We start from the raw sequence: 20,397 nt of genomic DNA, 5'->3' as shown, positions 1-20,397 counted from the left end.
ATAAATAAGGCAAAGAATACTATTCAAATCAAACTACGTTTGCGACAGAGGAGAAAATATAGAGGACATGTATTTTTAGTGTAGTAAACTATATGAAAAATGGGTCTGTGGCCCAAAATCTTTTGTTATTATGTCATGTTTATATAGCTGCATAAATGTTAAAGTACAGTTGCCTAGTCATAAGCAGATTAATGCATTTATGATTCTTGTTTCTATTTCACTACAGGTTAGATACCCTGATCGCATAACCCTCATTCGAGGTAATCACGAATCAAGGCAGATCACTCAAGTTTATGGGTTCTATGACGAATGCTTAAGAAAATATGGAAGTGTGACTGTCTGGAGATACTGCACTGAAATATTTGACTATTTAAGCCTTTCTGCTATTATTGATGGGAAGGTAAGCGGGAAAGTTTGCTGCGGAATCCCATCTTTAGAATGTTCACAGGTTTTAGTATTAAAGTGTTTCCTGATAAGTGTTCTGTAAATATGCATACAAATTAATGTAATTGACAGCAAGCTGTTCCAGCCAAGGGCCAGTTGGCATAGAGATGGGGTGAACAGTAACACAGTCATCAGGTGACGAGGTTGCAGCATATGCCACCATAGTGCACTTGACAAGTGCAGGGGTGGCCAGGTGGCTCCTGCATGCACAGAATGCTTCCAGAAGGGCCTCCTGATGGGTAGCCTCTACTAGCTGCATCTATCGGAGAGCAAGCAGAGGGGTGCTTGCTCTCTGTGGAGCACCTTAAGAGCAGGCTACATTGAATTCGTATGTTGGTGCATAGAACCCACGGTAATAAGATGTTTGAAGTTCTCTGATGTGGTAGCTCTGATTTGTACGTATCATGCTCTGAGGCAGTGAGTTGTGAAGCATAGTAAAGACGAATGTCTGTAGAAGTTTAAATGCAATATTGGAAATGTGTGTTACTGTTTGCACAACCACCTGAGTCAAGATTCATGTCAGAGTTCTGTAACATTTGAGGAAATAGTGTGTCTTGGTAAAGGCAAGAAACTAAGAGAATAACTTCAAACGTGACTAGATCATCCTTAGTTTTCATACTTGGGAAGGTACATGACAGTAACACGCAATTTAGTGTACTGTTAAAATACAGTGTACTCCCAATTGTTGAGGGTAATTTTGGGAAATGATGTACAAACAACCGAAAAACATGAATAACAGATCTTCAAACCTGTGTTCTTTGTTCAAAAGCTTATCCAAGTTTTGTGCACAGTTACTGTAAGCCAGTTTTTCTTACAATAGAGTGTGATGGTCTGCTTCTGAGAGAAGTTGACATTTGTTCTCACAACATTTAGAATTTGTCATTGTACTGAATATCCCTCTGGCCCATATGATCTAGAAGAGTGTCAACACATTTCAGTGCATTACAGTGACTGATAAGGTCACTGTCTTGATCCCCACTTTCACATTTACTGTCCTCTTTGTTTTGTTGTGAAGCAGTGCTGAAAATTTTGGCATTACTCGTTTACTGGAAGCGGGGTTCACATGGATCGATCTGCAGCTGCTCATTAAGTTTTCTTCATTGAGATCTTCAAAACCGTTTAAACCCATTGCAAAATGCATTATTTGTGCAGCAGTTGCTTCATCATCACTGAAACCTTGAAAATTATTTTCTTCTATACCTGGAAGAATTTTCCTTCCGGATCAAACTAGTGAATGTGGTTTGACTTCCTGCCAGGCATCATAAATCTTGTGTATGGCATCTAGCACTGCCAACTTCTAGAACACCACCAAATCATCCTCATCAACTAGCATTCTTAGAAGTTCAACCCAGTGGTACCGTTTTGCCGATGTGATTATGCCATGCCCCACTAGCTGTATAATGGCAGTCATGTTAGGCGGTAAAAACTTAGTTACGATGAGATTATCATCAGATATGGGAATGCTCTCATTGATATGTGAAGGGGCATTATCAGGCAATAGAATAGCCTTCTGTAACAATCCTTTGTTGTCTATAGGTCGCTGAACTTATGGTACAAAATGGATGTGAACCAGTTTTTTAAAATTTTGCTATCCATGCTCATTTTTGGTTGTAAGAATGGACAAGAAGATCCTTAGTTGTGATTTCGTTGAATGCCCTTTTTTTCCTCCTGGATGTTAGTAGTTTCACTCTGTGGCTCTCGGAAGCATTAGCTGTGCACAGAATTGCAATGTGTTTTTTAGTCAACTTGTATCCAGGACAAAGCAGGTCACTCCTAAAAGCAAGGATTCTGGTTGCCAGACCACTTTCATCTGCACTATAAATTCTGTCTAGGGTCAAATTTCTTCTTCCATACATTTCTCAAAGTCTTCCCAGAAGAAATCAGCTGCCATAACATTTGGAGTTAACCATTTTCCATGCACTGTAGGTTTCTGAATCCCATGACATTTTTTGAAACTGGTTAACAGTAGAGATATGGCATTAAATTATCCCTCAAACCCTAGAGCTTCATGAATAAATTTATCTTTTTCAGCAAACATCATGCCTAAAACAGTTACACCTTCTGCACATTTTTGGTGAAACCATTTGCAAAAGAGCAAAATCTAATTTGTCAGATGTAGGCCTCTTCATTCTCTCTCTCTCTCTCTCTCTCTCTCTCTCTCTCTCTCTCTCTCTCTCTCTCTCTCTCTCTCTCTCTCTCTCTTTTCTTTCTTTCTTTTTTTTTCCGCCCCCCCCCCCCCTTCCCAGTTGGTCAAGAACTAAATTGCATTTCCTGACAAAATCGTTTCTGCTTATTCTTTTTAATGTCCTGCACAGTCTGCATTCCGATCAGCACTTGAACAGCAATTTCCCCCTTGTCAAATTCAATTACTTCAAATTTTTGTTTTAATGTCGACACATGTTTCTTCCATTTCTTCTTCATATCTTTTTAAACGTTTCTTCTAACTAGCTCCTTTGACTCTTTCATGGCGATTAACATCAGTAAACTGAGATTGTTTTCAATTTATGCAGGGTGGGCTGGCCACTAACAATATGAAAAGTAATGTGTCGTCACACAGCAGTCATTTTAACAGTGAAAATATCATTTACTGTCACTCAGTGGAGTGTTTATTTCCATTTGGTAGAGAAGAATTTTGCACATGCGTGAATAATCCTCAGAAGAGATAATCTGCACACAAATAATCGAAGGAGTACACTGTATTATGCAGTCATTGGCCATTGGTACAATCCAAAAAGTAATGGTTGGAATTCATACAAGGAAAGGAGAGGACATTTCATCACTTTTTTTTTCCTTTTTTTAAACAGAGTTTAAGAGTAGGATAGGTAACTACGTCATTGATGTTAGATTTTCATTTTTGCCTTTGCATGATATTCAGAACCTGATTGTAGTTATAGTGACAAGTTTATTTTGTTGGTGCGGTGAACTGTGATGAGAGAAGAATTTGTTGTACTAAAGCTCGTTGCACACTATTTCAATAGGACTCTGCCTGATCTTCAAACAATGAAGTTGGCTGTTAATTATCATGGAGAAACTAGTGTGTAAGATTACCTGTGTTTACCTCTAGTGCCCAGATAATAGCTGTGTCACGAGGTAGTGAAGACAAGTCATTGGATGGACTGCTGAGTTAGGTGCAAAGTAATCCACTTCTTACTTTCGTTTCTGTGTCATCTGCTGTAATTGATGGTGATTTTAGCTCATTCAATGCCAAATCACTTCCTTGTGCTTTCAAGCATTCAGCTGTGTGATGTACTCTCTCTCTCTCTCTCTCTCTCTCTCTCTCTCTCTCTCTCTCTCTATAATCTCTCTCCCCCCCTCCTCCTCCATCCCTCTCCCCTTTTACCCCTCTTCCTCCCCCTTCATCCCTTCTGTCAGAAGGAGCCACTGGCTCCAAAAGATCACAAATTTCAATATTTTAATGTGTGTTTCCTCCTGACCCTGCTTGGTGAGAAATTTATTTTTATCTACCCAGTCATATTACATGTTCAAAAATTGATTATTTTCACGGCTATCTATAAAGTGTAATATGATTAAAAATACGGCTATATATTTTGTATTGAACCAGAGGCTCTCATCAGATATTTGTGTTACAAGAAGTTGAAAATAGGTTTTTATCATTTACATTTATGTTTGTTTAGATTTTCTGTGTGCATGGAGGACTTTCACCGTCAATACAGACCCTTGACCAAATAAGGACAATAGATAGGAAACAAGAAGTACCTCATGATGGGCCTATGTGTGATTTGCTGTGGTCAGACCCAGAAGGTAAGAAGTTATTTCTTGCTGTTTTCAGTACATTTTATTGTAAGACTGACTTGTTAAAAATATATATGTTAACACACAAAACTCATTTTTTGTGCACATCCACAAAAATATTTCCATCTTCGAAATCCTCTTTTTCAGAGCCAATTAAATTTTCATTCTCTTGATCTTAAACATGCTTGAAAACTGCAAAGCCTTTAGGATAGCAAAGTGTGTTTGAACATGTGATTTATTTGCATCTGGTGTTTACGACTTTGTAAAACAAATGGTTGCTCTATTTGCCTCTATTATGACCTGGTGGAAGCATATTTAGTTGATGTAAATTGGGCAGTTCAGGTGTCAGGTGCACTTAATAAAGCCAATGAAAACCGCTTAGCACACTGAAACGAGTGCAAACAGTATGCTGTATGTGTTAAACAGAGAGTTAGCAATATTCCCAATGATACACTGTGCTCAGACTTGTGGTTCAAAGCACTGAAGAGTCTAAGGTGACAAAATAAATTCTACACACAGATACAGAATATTTTGGAATAGTGGTATTCTTCCAGTTGTTCTATGCGGTTAATGTTCCCATTTAATGCACAATATTTTAATGACGTCAACCACCTTCTTCAGGTGCTGTTTTTTGCTGTTACATGTCATTGCTGCTTGGACTCAGATTAGAATATGAACTATTATAGGTCTCGCACCACTATTCCTAGCTGAGTTCAACTCCCACTACTTGATGCTCTTCTGTGTTTTGGAGCTTGCAATGATATTCCATGAAACATACATTCTCTCAGCATTTTCCAGCTATGGTGGATGTAACGACAGCGTAATGCGTGGAGCAGCAGCCCGTGGGTTTTTTTTTGTGGGGAAACCTCACTCCCTGTTTATTAGGTTTTCCCACATCTTTATTTTGATTAACTCATTAATTACGCTGTCCCAGAAAATTGGCCTTTGAACCATGATAATGATCTCAACGTATTTCTTTTCATGGTTATATTGTAAGTAGTACTTGGCAACATCTTATGTGCTCAATTGTATTAGTCAGGTGTGTTGCTGATGTTCCTGGCATCTCTCATTCACTGCCCTGATAATCCATTCCATGTAAGACGTGCCACTTTCGCATTGAATGCAATACACTTGACTTTTGGAGAGGTCAATTATCTTCAACATCACAAAGAAAACTTGTTACCTTTATTGAAGGGACCAAAGTACACTGGATCTGGATGCCGTGAGTGTGTGTGAGTGTGTGTGAGTGTGTGTGAGTGTGTGTGAGTGTGTGTGTGTGTGTGTGTGAGTGTGTGTGTGTGTGTGTGTGTGTGTGTGAGTGTGTGTGAGTGTGTGTGTGAGTGTGTGTGTGAGTGTGTGTGTGTGAGTGAGAGAGAGATTTTTTTGCCTATTGGGCCAGCATAATGTAGATAAGGAATTGGTTTGTCTTCCACAGGCATTTTAGATTTTTGACTGAAACCCCTGTCCAGTTTGCCAGTCTGAGTACCCAAGTCCTGCAAGTTCTTACACTTTTGTAATGCCATATTTAGTAACACACCATGGAAGCGTTTAATTTATTCCATGGTAACATTTCTCCAGTTCCACCATGCAGAATGTTGTGGAAGTGGTGTCACTTTACGTATTTTTGATGTAGCATACCTATTCATTTCATCTGCTATTTGTTGAAATACGTTATCTGTAAAAAATTAATTGAAAGAATCCGACGGGCGATGATGAAATACAACTACTTTCTGTTATAAAACCACACTTTGATTCGTTAACAGGAAAATCTGTAAAGTCAGTGTCAGTGTTGCTCAACATTCGCCACGAATCCTCTGCTGAATCACTAGAAACATGCACATTGTCACTATTTTCTTCGTCTTTGTCACTCAAATTGTTTTGAAATGAATCACTATCATTATCAAAATCATTTTCACTTAGAAATTGCTCTAAAAGCTCTTCCTTAGAAAGGACTGTACGTGAAGAACTAGCCATTTTGAGCGCTTGGACTTGAACATAATAATTACAATCTTTGACTTAACACAGCTGCTACTGTTCAACACCGAGTTAACACTAGTTCTCCTAGATGGCAACACAGTGCAGCAATAATGCCTAGTAGACTCAAAATACATCTGAGAGCTTCAAAAAGTCGTGCCGAATGAGGCTCGGCATCGGAGCGGAAAACAAATTTCGTGATGTCAAGTGGCACATTGGAGTAGAAAAGGTTAAGAGAAGAACGGCCAGATTCCTGGATCAAAGTGCCTGTACACTGAAGAGCCAAAGAAACTGGTATAGGCATGCATATTCAAATACAAACAGGCAGAATGCGGCACTGCAGTCGGCAGCGCCTATATAAGACAAGTATCTGGCTCAGTTGTTAGATCGGTTACTGCTGTTAAAATGACAGGTTATCAAGATTTAACAGAGTTTCAATGTGGTGTTATAGTCAGAGCATGATTGATGAGGCACAGGATCTCAGAGACAGTGCTAAAGTGGGGATTTTCCCATATGACCATTTCATGAGTGCACCGTGAATATCAGGAATCTGGTAAAACATCAAATTCCGTCATCGCTGCGGCCGGAAAATGATCCTGCAAGAACAGAATCAACAATGACTGAAGAGAACCATCCAGTGAGACAGAAGTGCAACCCTTCCGCAAATTGCTGCAGATTTCAAAAATAGTTCAATTGGCTCTGAGCACTATGAAACTTAACATCTGAGGTCATCAGTCCCCTAGAACTTAGAACTACTTAACGAACCTAAGGACATTACACACATCCATGCCTGAGACAGGATTCGAACTTGTGACCATAGAGGTCACGCTGTTCCAGACTGAAGTGCCTAGCACCGCTCGGCCACAGTGGCCAGCCGCTGCAGATTTAAATGCTGGGCCATCGGCAAATGTCAGTGTGTGAACCATTCGACGAAACATCAGTAAATTTCGATGGAGTTGGGCAATCCCATCAAGACAATGCAACACCCCACATGTCCAGAATTTCTATAGTGGCTCCAGGAACACACTTCTGAATGTAAGCACTTCGTCTGCCCAACAAACTCACTAGACATGAACATTATTAAGCATATCTGGGAAACCTTGCAACATGTTGTTTTATGGACATCTCTGCAAGATTCATGCTGTCAATTCACTCCAGCACTAATTCAGACATTAGCAGAGTCCATTCCACGTCATGTTGCGGCACTTCTGCATGCTCATGGATGCCCTACATGATATTTGCCAGATGTGCCAGTTTCTTTGACTCTTCAGTGTAGAAAACATATACACACTGGACTCCACCTCCAGCCCTCACGCCGTCACCATCTGTCACAAAGAAATTCAGTGAGAAAGGCTAGTTGTAGAACTGGAACTATTTCGGACAAGGAGAACTTCACCTTAGAATTCTAACACCTGGTTGCTGTACAAGTGACACAAACATTTTACTCTCTATATTTTATCGATTCTGCCTTCAGAATTTGTTTCCAAATTGTCAAGAACTTTCCATAAATCTACAGATACAATAAACATAGCTTTGCCCTTTTTTAACCTGTCTTCTACAGTGTCGTAAGGTCAGTATTGTATTACATTTTTCTAAAAATCCCCAGAACTCATTTTCCCCCAAGTTTGACATCTAACAATGTCTCCAATCTTCTTTGAAGAGTTTTGATGGTACTTTGCAAGCAAGCGCAGTTAAATTGGTGGTTCTATAATATTCACACCTGTCAGCACCTGCCTGTTTTGGAATTGAAATTATCACAGTCTTAGTTTGCTAGTATTTCACCAGTTTCAGACAACTTCTCCATCAGGTGGAGCAGCTTTGTCATGATCGGCTTTCCCAAGAATCTCAGTAATTCTAAATGAACGTCATCTACTCCAGAGGCCTTGTTTCAACTCAGTACAGTTTTCTCTGAGGCAGTATAATATGCAGTAAGACACATTGCATTAAAGGTCATGCTGTGTGATACTTACCCGTTCGACAGTCGTGTTCCCAGTGGGGCAATACAATATGCAATATGATACACGATGCGATTCAATATATGACAAGCAACAAGACAAAATAAATCACTTTTTTTACCTCATGTCCAATCATGAGCTGTTCTGAAGAGGACATTATTATTGCTATTTTCACTTATTATGTAAAGCTCAAAAAACTGAAAAAAAGTAAAGGAAATATTGGGTGCACCTATACGTTGCTGTTAATGTTAAAGTTTTGGTGTAGTTTCATGTGGTGCATCTCAGGATGAACACTAATTCCACCGTATGAGTCCAGACGAGGCACAGCATATAAGTAAGGGCTTTGAGGTAGAGCCAACCTAAAATATATATTAAAATAAATTTCTCAGTAACGTATTACGGAATTTAAATTGTCAGAACATATTTCACGTATTTCCTATGTTGTTGTTGTTGTTGGTGGTGGTGGTGGTGGTGGTGGTGGTGGTCGTCGTCTTCAGTCCTGAGACTGGTTTGATGCAGCTCTCCATGCTACTCCATCGTATTTCCTATACGGATTAAATATTGCTGATCAAATTTTTTTTGGAAACTGTTTATATGTGATGTCACCTGATATTTTTCGAACAGGTAGTAGCCTATCTTAAGGCTGCCCCTTGAAATCGGATTAGCTTTATGTAGCAAAGGTTTAGGGGCGTGGTTTCCTCGAACTACAGCTTGTATGGGTGCCCCTTAAGACTGTGGTGGTTCAGCCTACGGGTATCCTACCATCCTGCAAACAGTTTCATGTTTCACCGCTTACATCAAAACGGAATAAACACTTTTCTGAAAGTTCACTGTTGAGTCCTTGTCTCTGTGTATCTCTGTTGTACTCTGATGTGCCCGTAATAAATGTTTATTATATTGTAAATGAAATAGAAAGAAACTTCCACATGGGAAAAATATATTAAAAACAAAGATTCCAAGACTTACCAAGCGGGAAAGCGCCAGTAGACAGGCACAATAAAATAACACACAAACACACACACACAAAATGACAAGGTTTCAGGAAAGAGGGAAGGAGAAGGAAAGATGTGGGTTTTAAGGGAGAGGGTAAGGAGCCATTCCAATCCTGGGAACGGAAAGACTTACCTTAGGGGGAAAAAAAGATAGGTATATACACGCACACACATCCATCCATACATATACAGACACAAGCAGACATATTTAAAGGCAAAGAGTAAGAGCAGAGATGTCAGTCGAGGCGGAAGTGCAGAGGCAAAGATGATGTTGAATGAAAGGTGAGGTATGAGTGGCGGCAACTTGAAATTAGCGGAGATTGAGGCCTGGTGGATAACGGGAAGAGAGGATATACTGAAGGGCAAGCTCCCATCTCCGGAGTTCTGATGGGTTGGTGTTAGTGGGAAGTATCCAGATAACCCGGATGGTGTAACACTGTGCCAAGATGTGCTGGCCATGCACCAAGGCATGTTTAACCACAGGGTGATCCTCATTACCAACAAACACTGTCTGCCTGTGTCCATTCATGCGAATGGACAGTTTGTTGCTGGTCATTCCCACATAGAAAGCGTCACAGTGTAGGCAGGTCATTTGGTAAACCACGTGGGTGCTTTCACACGTGGCTCTGCCTTAGATCGTGTACACCTTCCGGGTTACAGGAGTGGAGTAGGTGGTGGTGGGAGGGTGCATAGGACAGGTTTTACACTGGGGTCGGTTAAAAGGGTAGGAGCCAGAGGGTAGGGAAGGTGGTTTGGGGATTTCATAGGGATGAACAAAGAGGTTACGAAGGTTAGGTGGACGGCGGAAAGACACTCTTGGTGGAGTGGGGAGGATTTCATGAAGGATGGATCTCATTTCGGGGCAGGATTTTAGGAAGTCGTACCCCTGCTGGAGAGCCACATTCAGAGTCTGATCCAGTCCCGGGAAGTATCCTGTCACAAGTGGGGCACTTTTGGGGTTCTTCTGTGGAAGTTTCTGGGTTTGAGGGGATGAGGAAGTGGCTCTGGTTATTTGCTTCTGTACCAGGTCGGGAGGGTAGTTGCGGGACGCGAAAGCTGTTTTCAGGTTTTTGGTGTAATGGTTCAGGGATTCAGGACTGTAGGGAAGGGACTGTTTGATATGGAATGGGTGACAGGTACTGTTGCTTGTTGGTGGGTTTGATGTGGACGGATGTGTGAAGCTGGCCATTGGACAGATGGTCAACGTCAAGGAAAGTGGCATGGGATTTGGAGTAGGACCAGGTGAATCTGATGGAACCAAAGGAGTTGAGGTTGGAGAGGAAATTCTGGAGTTGTTCTTCACTTATGTATTTATTTTTTAAAATATATTCCTTCCATCTTGAGTTTTCCATTCTTTGCTTACTACTGCCTTGCCATCTGAGCTCTTGATATTCATGTGAATGTTTCTCTTTTCTCCAAAGGTCTTTTTAGTTTTCTGAGTTGTAATAGCTCTCTCCCATAGTCATAGATCCATCTGCAACCTCGAATTTGTTCTCTAATCATTTGTGCTTTGCAATTTGCACATTCTGTCAGTCTCATTGTGTAGATTTTTTTTTTCTTTTGCCTGTTTTATTGTGCCGCATTTTTATATTTTATCCTTTCATCAGCTAAATTTAATTTATCGTATGTTATCCAAGGATTTGTACTAGATGTTGCCTTCTTGCATATTTGATACTCTGCTGCTTCAGTGTTTCATTTCTCAAAGCTACTCATTTGTCTTCCGTTACATTTCTTTCCCAAATAGCCTATAGTTGCCCAATGCTTCTGTTTGAACTGTTATCAATTTCTTGTTTTTTGAATTTATCATGTCCCACCCTCTTTATTTTCCTACCTTTCTCCGATTTTTTTCAGATTAAATCTGCCGTTCATAACTAATAAATTACTGTGTTTTGAAGTTTAAAATCTGGCTTTAAAATCTCTGCCTCAAAATTATATTATCCATCTGAAACAGTAGAGTGTCTCCAGGCTCTTTTCACTTGTACAGCAGTCTTTCGTGATTCTTGAACTTGTCTGAAACAGCTGATGAAGGCAATTTAGTTTCCAGCGATGAGGACACTCACATGAAGCAGACCAGCACATGGTAGTTGTGTCATCTGGAGAGAACATAAACAAGGAAGTTCCTTCCAGAAAAGTGTATCTCCTTGGGCTACATACTCTTGTATTTCAGAACGTTGTTCAGTTAGCAAAGGAAAAAGGACTAGAATCAAGATTAAAGAATTCAACTAACTGTAGATTCTTAATGTGTCCATAGCAATCCTCCTTTTATTAGCTGTTGTCAAATGTTACATTAACTCAGTGCACCTGCAGCACTTAACTTATAGTGTTTTATTGTGATGAGTACCTGAAATTGCTTGTGGCTTACTACCTTAATTTTTATGCTGATGTATTTGGCAAAGCTGGCATTTAAATATTCTGAAATACTGCTATTTTAAAAATGAGTCAATTTGTTTCAGATACGCAGGGATGGGGAGTAAGCCCACGAGGTGCAGGATATCTATTTGGATCTGATGTAGTGTCACAATTCAATGCTTCTAATAACATTGACATGATATGTCGAGCACATCAACTTGTCATGGAAGGGTATAAGTGGCATTTCAATGAGACAGTTCTGACTGTGTGGTCAGCTCCAAACTACTGTTATCGGTAAGTAGTACATAATAGTGATAGTAATTCTACTCTGTAAGTTTGTCACTAGCATTACTTAGTGAAGCATCACAAGGATATCTTGAGGGTTTATTAAGTTGCACGCAAATCGTGTCATTGCATATGCCGATACACTTTTCAACTCAAATTTTAAAATTTAAATCTAAGTTGACAGTTAGAAGCCAAATACATTACCTGTGAGCCAATAGTAATTCGTAACATGTAACATTAATTGTATATTGGTGGAAGAGATTAAAACTACCCCAAATGGAATCGGACGCAAGCACACCTTTTACTGGAAAACTTAAATGTAATTGCAATATAGCTACCATTTGAGTAATCTGCCTATTTTTCATTTTGTAACCTACCTTAGTTGTGAATAACAATGTGTGAAGAATTAAACTATTTTTATAGAAGCAAGTCACAGTAGTAGAAAATTGTACTAAAAAGTAGACATACCATAAGAGGATCAATGCTTGGTACAGGAATTTACAGTTGACCCTCGACATACACAAATGTAACATATTATACAGAAAAAGACCCATTATGGATTGGTTATACAATTGCAGAACAATCACTGGAAACAGCCACATCCATAAAATATCTAGGAGTATGCAGATAAGCGATTTGAAGTGGAACGACCACATAAATCTTATCGCACGTAAGGCAGATACCAGAGAGATTCACTGGAAGAAACCTTAGGAAGTGTAGTCCACCCAGAAAGAAAGTAGATTACAAAACTTGCTCGACCAATACTTAAATATTGCTTGCCACTCGGGGATCTGTACCATATAAATTGATAAAGCAGATAGTGGAGATCCGAAGAATATCAGCATGTTTCATTAAAGGTTCATTGAGTAAGCACAGATATTAGAAGATTCATTCTGCATAACAGTGAGGTTTGCTGTTAAAATTCTGAGAGTCTAAATTCCGAGAAGAGGCAACCAATACATTGCTTTCTACTGCTTATGTTGTGAACAGACTGTGAAAAAAAGAGAGATTCAGGCTCACATGGAAGCTTATCAACAATTTTTCTTCCCACAAACCATTCGTGACTGGTACAGGAAATTGGTGAAGTGGCAGTCGTACATGTAGTAGTCCCTGCCACACACCATTTTGCGGCCTTTGGATTATAGGTATATGTCTTTCATTCGGTTTTGGTAATTTTGAAATGTGCTTCGTAGTAACTTTTATTTTTGATGTCCGTAGTTTGTCTCATGTTTCATCTCAAACTATGTCTAGCATGATGAATGGGACAAGCCCAACATGCAAAGCAAATTGGAGGGGGGGAGGAGGAATGTTTTACATCAGCCAAGCTTACTATATATTTTTTTTTTTTTTTTGTGTGTGTGTGTGTGTGTGAGAGAGAGAGAGAGAGAGAGAGAGAGAGAGAGAGAGAGAGAGAGAGAGAGAGAGAGCTCTTATTTCTTGTTGCTTGGTTTGTAAAGAGGAGTGCAATGCTTATGCAGAAACACTGTTGTAGTGATGGGGAGAGAACAGTACACTGTAGATTATGATGAGAGGGGCACAACAGAACTGTAGGCACCTGGAAAAAGTGCCCAAGCAAGAAGCAAGTAACAGCCTTGGATGATTTCCAGAAAGGCTCCTTTTGTTTTAATATGTTTAACTACTATAAGAAAAAGGAACACACACTACTTCCAAAACTGCTAATGTTGGGTTTGAAAAGAGAGCTTTGTAAATGCAGTAAATTTTCATAGTGCAGTGCTGAAAGATTCAGTTGTTCATGGGTGAAAAATATTAATGGGAAGGACAGATGTTGTTGCGTATCAGTGCAGAATCCTGTGGAAGGGTATGAGTGTAATTTTTGATAGTAATGTGTGGCTAGAGGAGACAGTGGTGTTATCTGTTGTAGAAAGATGATACACTACTGTTATATGCAAGTAGAAACAGGCAAAGTGAAATTCAGTCAGGGTGGCAGTACCGTCATGTTTACACTCGAGAAAAGAGGAGATAGTAATGGCCCACACTCCAGTACTTTTACTAGTGGAGCACCATCACATGCTACACATCTGTATGCCAGTGCCCTGCATAGCACAAAAGTTAAGACGTATATAGGCACTTTCGTTTGACAGTACTCCTCAGGCACTATAACTTCCATAGCTTTTATTCACAATGTAATATTTATGAATCCGCATTTTGTTTAAATAAACCATTGGTCACTTTTATGTTTCTTCTTTTTTTCATGAAAATCTAATATTTCCTTTCTTCTTTAACTGCTGTCTTGTTAGTTCAGGATAATTCCTTTATTTTGGCACCTTTTATAAGCAAATTTAAAGACAGAACACTTTTTCTCACAAGGGGAGGCACAGGTTTGGGAATGGGGACTTGGAGACCATACTGAATAGTGATGTAGGTTGAAGTACCACCTACCTAACACTAAAGTCTGGAACCACAATGGGTCATCATACAGGAGATATCTTAAAAAATCAGACGAAATGAATTTATGTGATTCTTGAGTTTCTCCCGGCGTATTTGATAACCAAAATATCCACGGGTGTACTGCCGGTCTATAGCGTCCAACGGGCACAATATTTCGGCGATCAAACATGTCGCCATCATGAGATGAATTTACTTACCATCCACTAAAATGGCACCAGTTTTCACAGTGCTCAGACAGCCGAGCAGCTATGCTGCTAGATTGGCACACTTGGGGTCAGTGTAAGTCATACGATAATTTCATTTCTTTAAATTTTTGTTGATTATCAAATTATGTTGACATATATGATGGAAAATAGGGAGAAAACCACTGAATTTGGTTATACTGGGACCTGTCACTGTGACAAGCTGTCCGTCTTACACTGTTCATGGTGCAAAAACAGTTCTTTTTTTATTTATTCATTCCATGTGATCTGATGGTACACAGTGTGTTGCAGTTGTCGGAAAATATCAGTTAACATTGTTACCAGTGTTTCTATGATGGGTATCACTCATTAAAATCATAAGTTGCAACCTAACAAACAGAGATGTATACCCCTTCTACCTATTAAAAATGAAACCAGTTGTATTTTAACTCTTTGTTATGTATTTCGTTAGCAATGTAATAATGACAGTTATTGTCTATTCTCAAAATTAAAAGTAGATAGAAGAAATACAAATGAATACAGTCAGGACCAAACCCAAGGCCCTCCTCATATTAGAATAGGCCCTTACACATGTGGCTATCCACATGCATTCACATCCATACACACAGATACTCCGCAGGCCATCACATGGTGTGTGTGTGTGTGTGTGTGTGTGTGTGTGTGTGTGTGTGTGTGTGTGTGTGTATGGAGGGTACCCTGCACCAACTCCAGGGGTTCCCCATTTGAGTTGCTGAAGCATCTCCATAATATGTGTTCTTCGAAACTACTGGTAGCAAATCTAGGAGCCCATCTGTGAATTTCAATATCTTCTTCCAGTCTGACTGACATGGTACGGATCCCAAACACTTGAGCAGTACTCAAGAATAGGTTGCACCAGTGTCCTATATGCAGTTTCCTTTACATGTGAACCACTCTTTCCCAAAATGCTGTCAATAAACCAAAGTTGACTGTTGAGCTTCTCTACCATAGGTCTCACATGCTTGTTCCAGTTTATATTGCTTTGCAGCGTTATGCTCAGATATTTAAACAACTTGACTGTCTCAAGCAGGACACCAGTAATAATGTATCCGAGCATTACAGATTTGTTCTTCCAATTCAGCCTTATTAACTTAAATTTTTCCACGGTTATAACTAGCTGCCATTTGTCACACCAACTAGAAATTGTGTCTAAGTTGTTTCGTATCTTCATACAGTGACTCAAGTTAGACACCTACTAACAAAGAGATAGAGGGGCTGGCCAGTACTTACCTCAGCTCAGTACAGCCGATAGAAACACAAAAAACAACCGAAAATTTAAGCTCCTAGCTTTCGGAATAAATGTTCCTTCATCAGGGAGGAGAGAGGGGAAAGAAAGGGAAGAAGGGAAAGTGGATTTAGTTACTCACAACCCAGGTTATGAAGCAACAGGGAAAGGAAAACAGGGAAGGTAGCAAGGATGGAGGCATGGTTGTCTGAGGGAAGCCAAAGATATTCTACTGTAGGTACTGTGCCAGCTTCAAACCAAAGAGGATGCATACAGAAGTAAAGAAGTGTATAGTATAAAGATGTAGGATGGAAAGATGCATGAATGGCTAAAGAGGAAAGGGAAAGAGGAGAAGACTGAAAAGTAAATGGGAGTGAGGTTGTTTAACGTAGGTTTAGTCCAGGGGGATGGTGGGATGAAAGGATGTGCTGGAGTGCAAGTTCCCATCTCCGCAGTTCAGAGGGACTGGTGTTGGGTGGGAGAAGCCAAATGGCACATACAGTGTAGCAGGTTCCTAGGTCCCTAGAATTATGCTGGAGGGCATGCTCCGCTACTGGGTATTGGACTTCTCCTAGGCGGACAGTTCGTCTGTGTCCGTTCATGCGCTCAGCCAGTTTAGTTGTTGTCATACCGATGTAAAAGGCTGTGCAGTGCAGGCATGTCAGCTGATAAATGACATGTGTAGTCTCACACGTGGCCCTGCCTTGAATTGTGTATGTTTTCCTAGTAGCGGGGCTGGAGTAGGTGGTTGTGGGGGGATGCATGGGGCAGGTTTTGCAGTGGGGTCGGTTACAGGGGTAGGAACCGCTGGGTAGAGAAGGTAGTCTGGGAATATTGCAGGGTTTAACAAGGATGTTACGGAGGTTAGGGGGACGACGAAAGGCAACTCTGGGTGGTGTGGGGAGAATTTTGTCAAGGGATGATCTCATTTCAGGTGTTGACTTGAGAAAGTCATATCCCTGGCGGAGTAATTTATTGATGTATTCGAGGCCAGGATAATATTGGGTGACAAGGGGGATGCTTCTGTGTGGTCTGAGGGTAGGAATATTGTTGTTGGACGGGGAGGAATGTATTGCTCGTGAGATCTGTTTGTGGACAAGGTCTGCAGGATAGTTGCGGGAGAGGAAAGCACTGGTCAGGTTATTGGTGTAATTGTTGAGGGATTCGTCACTGGAGCAGATACGTTTGCCACGAATACCTAGGCTGTAGGGAAGGGAGCGTTTGATGTGGAATGGATGGCAGCTATCAAAGTGAAGGTACTGTTGTTTGTTGGTGGGTTTGATATGGACAGAGGTGTGGATGTGAGCTTCAACAAGATGAAGGTCAACATCCAGGAAGGTGGCTTTGGTTTTGGAGAAGGACCAGGTGAAATTCAGATTCGAAAAGGAGTTGAGGTTATGGAGAAAATTAAGGAGTGTTTCTTCACCATGAGTCCAGACCACAAAGATGTCATCTATAAACCTATACCAGGCCAGGGGAAGCAGCTGTTGGGTCTTCAGGAAAGCCTCCTCCATGCGGCCCATGAAGAGGTTGGCATAGGATGGAGACATCCTGGTTCCCATGGCAGTTCCCCTGATTTGTTTGTAGGTCTGGCCTTCAAAACTGAAGTAATTATGGGTGAGGATGAAGTTGGTAAGTGTGATAAGGAACGAGGTTTTTGAAAGATCTTCGGGTGGGCGTTGGGAGAGGTAGTGCTCAAGGGCAGAGAGACCATGGGTGTGTGGGATGTTTGTGTAAAGGGATGTAGCATCTATGGTGACAAGAAAGGTTTCAGGTGGGAGAGGAGTGGGAATGGATTTGAGGCGTTCTAGGAAGTGGTTTGTGTCCTTGATGTAGGATGGGAGTCTGCAGGTGATAGGTTGGAGGTGTTGGTCTACCAGAGCTGAGATACGTTCTGTTGGGGCTTTGAAGCCTGCCACAATGGGACGGCCAGGATGGTTCTCTTTGTGGATTTTGGGTAATAGGTAGAAGGTAGGGGTACGTGGCTCAGGTGGAGTGAGTAAGTCTATGGAAGCCATTGTGAGGCCTTGTGAGGGACCTTGGATTTTTAGGATTTTCTGCAGCTCAGTCTGAATGGAGGGAATGGGATCCTGGGTAACAGCTTTGTAGGTTGAGGTGTCGGAGAGTTGACGCAGTCCTTCTGCCACATACTCCACACGGTCAAGTACCACAGTTGTGGAGCCTTTATCCGCCGGAAGGATTACAATAGAGCGGTCTGTTTTCAGCTGCTTAATGGCACGGGATTCAGCTGGGGTGATGTTGGGGTTTGTCGGAATGTTCTTCAAGAAGGACTGGGAGGCAACACTGGATGTGAGGAATTCCTGAAACGTCTGCAAGGGATGGTTTTGGGGGAGGGGAGGAGGATCCCTTTGAGAAGGCGGTCGGAACTGTTCTAAACAAAGTTCAACACTGGGTCTATAGCTTCATCAGCAAGGAACTGCAGATTGTTGCCAACCCTGTCTGTCTGCCAAATCATGCATGTATATAGAGTACAATACCGGTCCTATCACATTTCCCTGGGGCACTCCTGACGATACTCTTGTCTGTGACGAACACTCGCTATCAAGGACAACATACTGGGTTCTGTTACTTAACAAGTCTTAGAATCACTCGCATATCTGTGAATTTATTCCATATGCTCATATCTTTGTTGGCAGCTTGTGTGTCAAATGCCTTCCAGAAATCTAGAAATATGTGTCTGTCTGTTGCCCTTAATTCATAGTTCACAGTATATCGTGAGAAAAGGACAAGCAGAGTTATGCATGAGCAGTGATTTCTAAAACCATGCTGATTCTTGGACATGAAGCTTCTCGAGATTAAGAAGCTTATTATATTTGAACTGAGAATATGTTCAAGGATTCTGCAGCAAACCAAAGTTGGGATATTGGTTTGTAATTTTGTGGATCCATTGTTACACTGGCCTTACATACTCACCTGCCCTTGTGCTCGGCGAGATATTCATGATAGTCAGGGTAGGTAAGGAGCTATGGCAAAGAGTACTCATTGTAAAATCAAATAGGGATTCCTCCCAGACTGAAGATTTGGTTGCTTTCAAATCTTTCAGTTGGTTCAATTTGCCAGTGTTGCTTATTATTATGTTGCCCATATGGGAGTCCATCTGATTGTAAATTGATGGTATGTTTGTACATTTCTCCTGTCTTAACGGCTTTTTGAACATGAAATTTAAAACTTTGGCTTTTGTTTTGCTTTTTGTGTCGCACCAGACTGGTCAACAAGGGAATGAGTGGAAGACTTATATCTACGTAGCAATTTTACATAGGCCCAGAATTTTCTCAGACACTCTGCCAGACCTTTTACTAAGGTGTGACGGTGGTAGCTGTTGTACGATTCACACATACATCTTTTCGCAGATGCATAAATCTCTACTAACCTTTGCTTCTTGTTGTTGTTTGTGCATTCTCATTTGAACTGAGAGTTCAGCAGCTTCTGCTTCCTCAACAACTCCCGAATTTCATAATTAAACCATGATGACTCTTTTCCATCTGTTATATATGTACTAAGCACACAACTCTAAGCTAATATTTACAGTCTGCTTGAACTTTGTCCATAATTCCTCTACATCCATCTTACTAAAACTAAGTGATGTCAGTTCAATGTCTAAATAACCATTGTTGCTATAATGTCATTATGATCACCAGTCTTTGCTTTGTACTGACATTTTCGATAAGGTTAAGCCTATTTATATCTAAAAGGTCTAAGATATTTTAATGGCTTGTGGGATTCAAGCTAGCTGCTAAAGACAGTTTTCAGAAAATGTTGTCAGAAGTATTTCACATGACTCTCCGTCTTTATTCCCCCACAATGAATCCATAGACATTGCAGTCTATGCTCGATATGTTAGTTGCCTCCCACCAGTATTGCTGATCTGGGCGTTTACACGCTATTGACCATATATTTTCTTCAAATGACTCTAGAACTGTCGCAGGGAAATCGTGTGGCCAGTAAAAACATCCAACAGTTAACTTGGATTCACCTACCCCTGTTACACGTAACCAGGTAACTTCACTGCCCCTCTCAACTTCGACCTCAATGGAGAGACTATTTTTGTGAACTGCAATGAACACTCCTCCACCCCACCCCCCTCCACCCCATGCCATATGGCCTCTAATCTGTCTTTCTGATACGCATTACACCACAACACGCTAAATATCTCAGAACTTTCCATTTTGGGTGTCAGCCAGCTCTCTGTCCCAAGAATAGTTTTAGTGTGGGAACTTTCCTGGAGGGCAGTAAATTCGGGAACTTTATTACAAATACTTCAATAGACTACTGATAAAATTTTGACATCCCACGTGTCTTTACTCAGTGCCATCTGACTTCCCTCGCTGCCAATCGACTGGCGAGTGTTCGTCAGAGCTCCTCAAACTACTGCACACCAGTGTTGAGCACTATTCTGACAACTGGCACCATAGTGACGTGTCGTATGTTCGTATCGATTGCTTTCACAGGCACTTTAGTGTGAGGCACCTGGAACCAAAAATTGTCTCCATTCAATCTGTCAGTGTTTCTTTGCTGCCTGGAAGTGACGTAATCTGTGTACATTCTCACAAAATTGGGTTTCAGCTACATTGGCAACTTAGTTTTAATAAAAATATGTTCTTGGATTCAGGATCTATAAGATAGTGTCACTATTGCAGTACACACTGTTTTTCAAACTGAATGAATCTTTGTTGCCTGGTGTAAGGAATATTCATTTATGGTCAGAATGAGTGCTTTCAGAGTTGATGTGGGTACCAAAAAGATGTAGCAGGAGACACCCAAAATGAACT

At 40.8% G+C, this 20,397-nt stretch overlaps 1 protein-coding gene across 1 annotated transcript in view; it reads left to right on the top strand.

The window, feature by feature from the left end:
- LOC126283965 (serine/threonine-protein phosphatase 4 catalytic subunit) overlaps positions 1–20,397 on the top strand; it is a 42,070-nt gene that overhangs the window by 16,538 nt on the left and 5,135 nt on the right. The window contains exons 4-6 of the mRNA XM_049982424.1: positions 227–400; positions 4,080–4,206; positions 11,572–11,761. Of these exons, the coding sequence (XP_049838381.1) occupies positions 227–400; positions 4,080–4,206; positions 11,572–11,761 (491 nt within the window). The remainder of the gene's footprint in view (positions 1–226; positions 401–4,079; positions 4,207–11,571; positions 11,762–20,397) is intronic.

This window comes from Schistocerca gregaria, chromosome 8 (genome assembly GCF_023897955.1).
Source record: "Schistocerca gregaria isolate iqSchGreg1 chromosome 8, iqSchGreg1.2, whole genome shotgun sequence".
Lineage (NCBI taxonomy): Eukaryota > Metazoa > Arthropoda > Insecta > Orthoptera > Acrididae > Schistocerca > Schistocerca gregaria.
The sequence above is the reverse complement of the archived record's forward strand: the minus strand, read 5'-3'. Positions and strand labels throughout refer to the sequence as shown.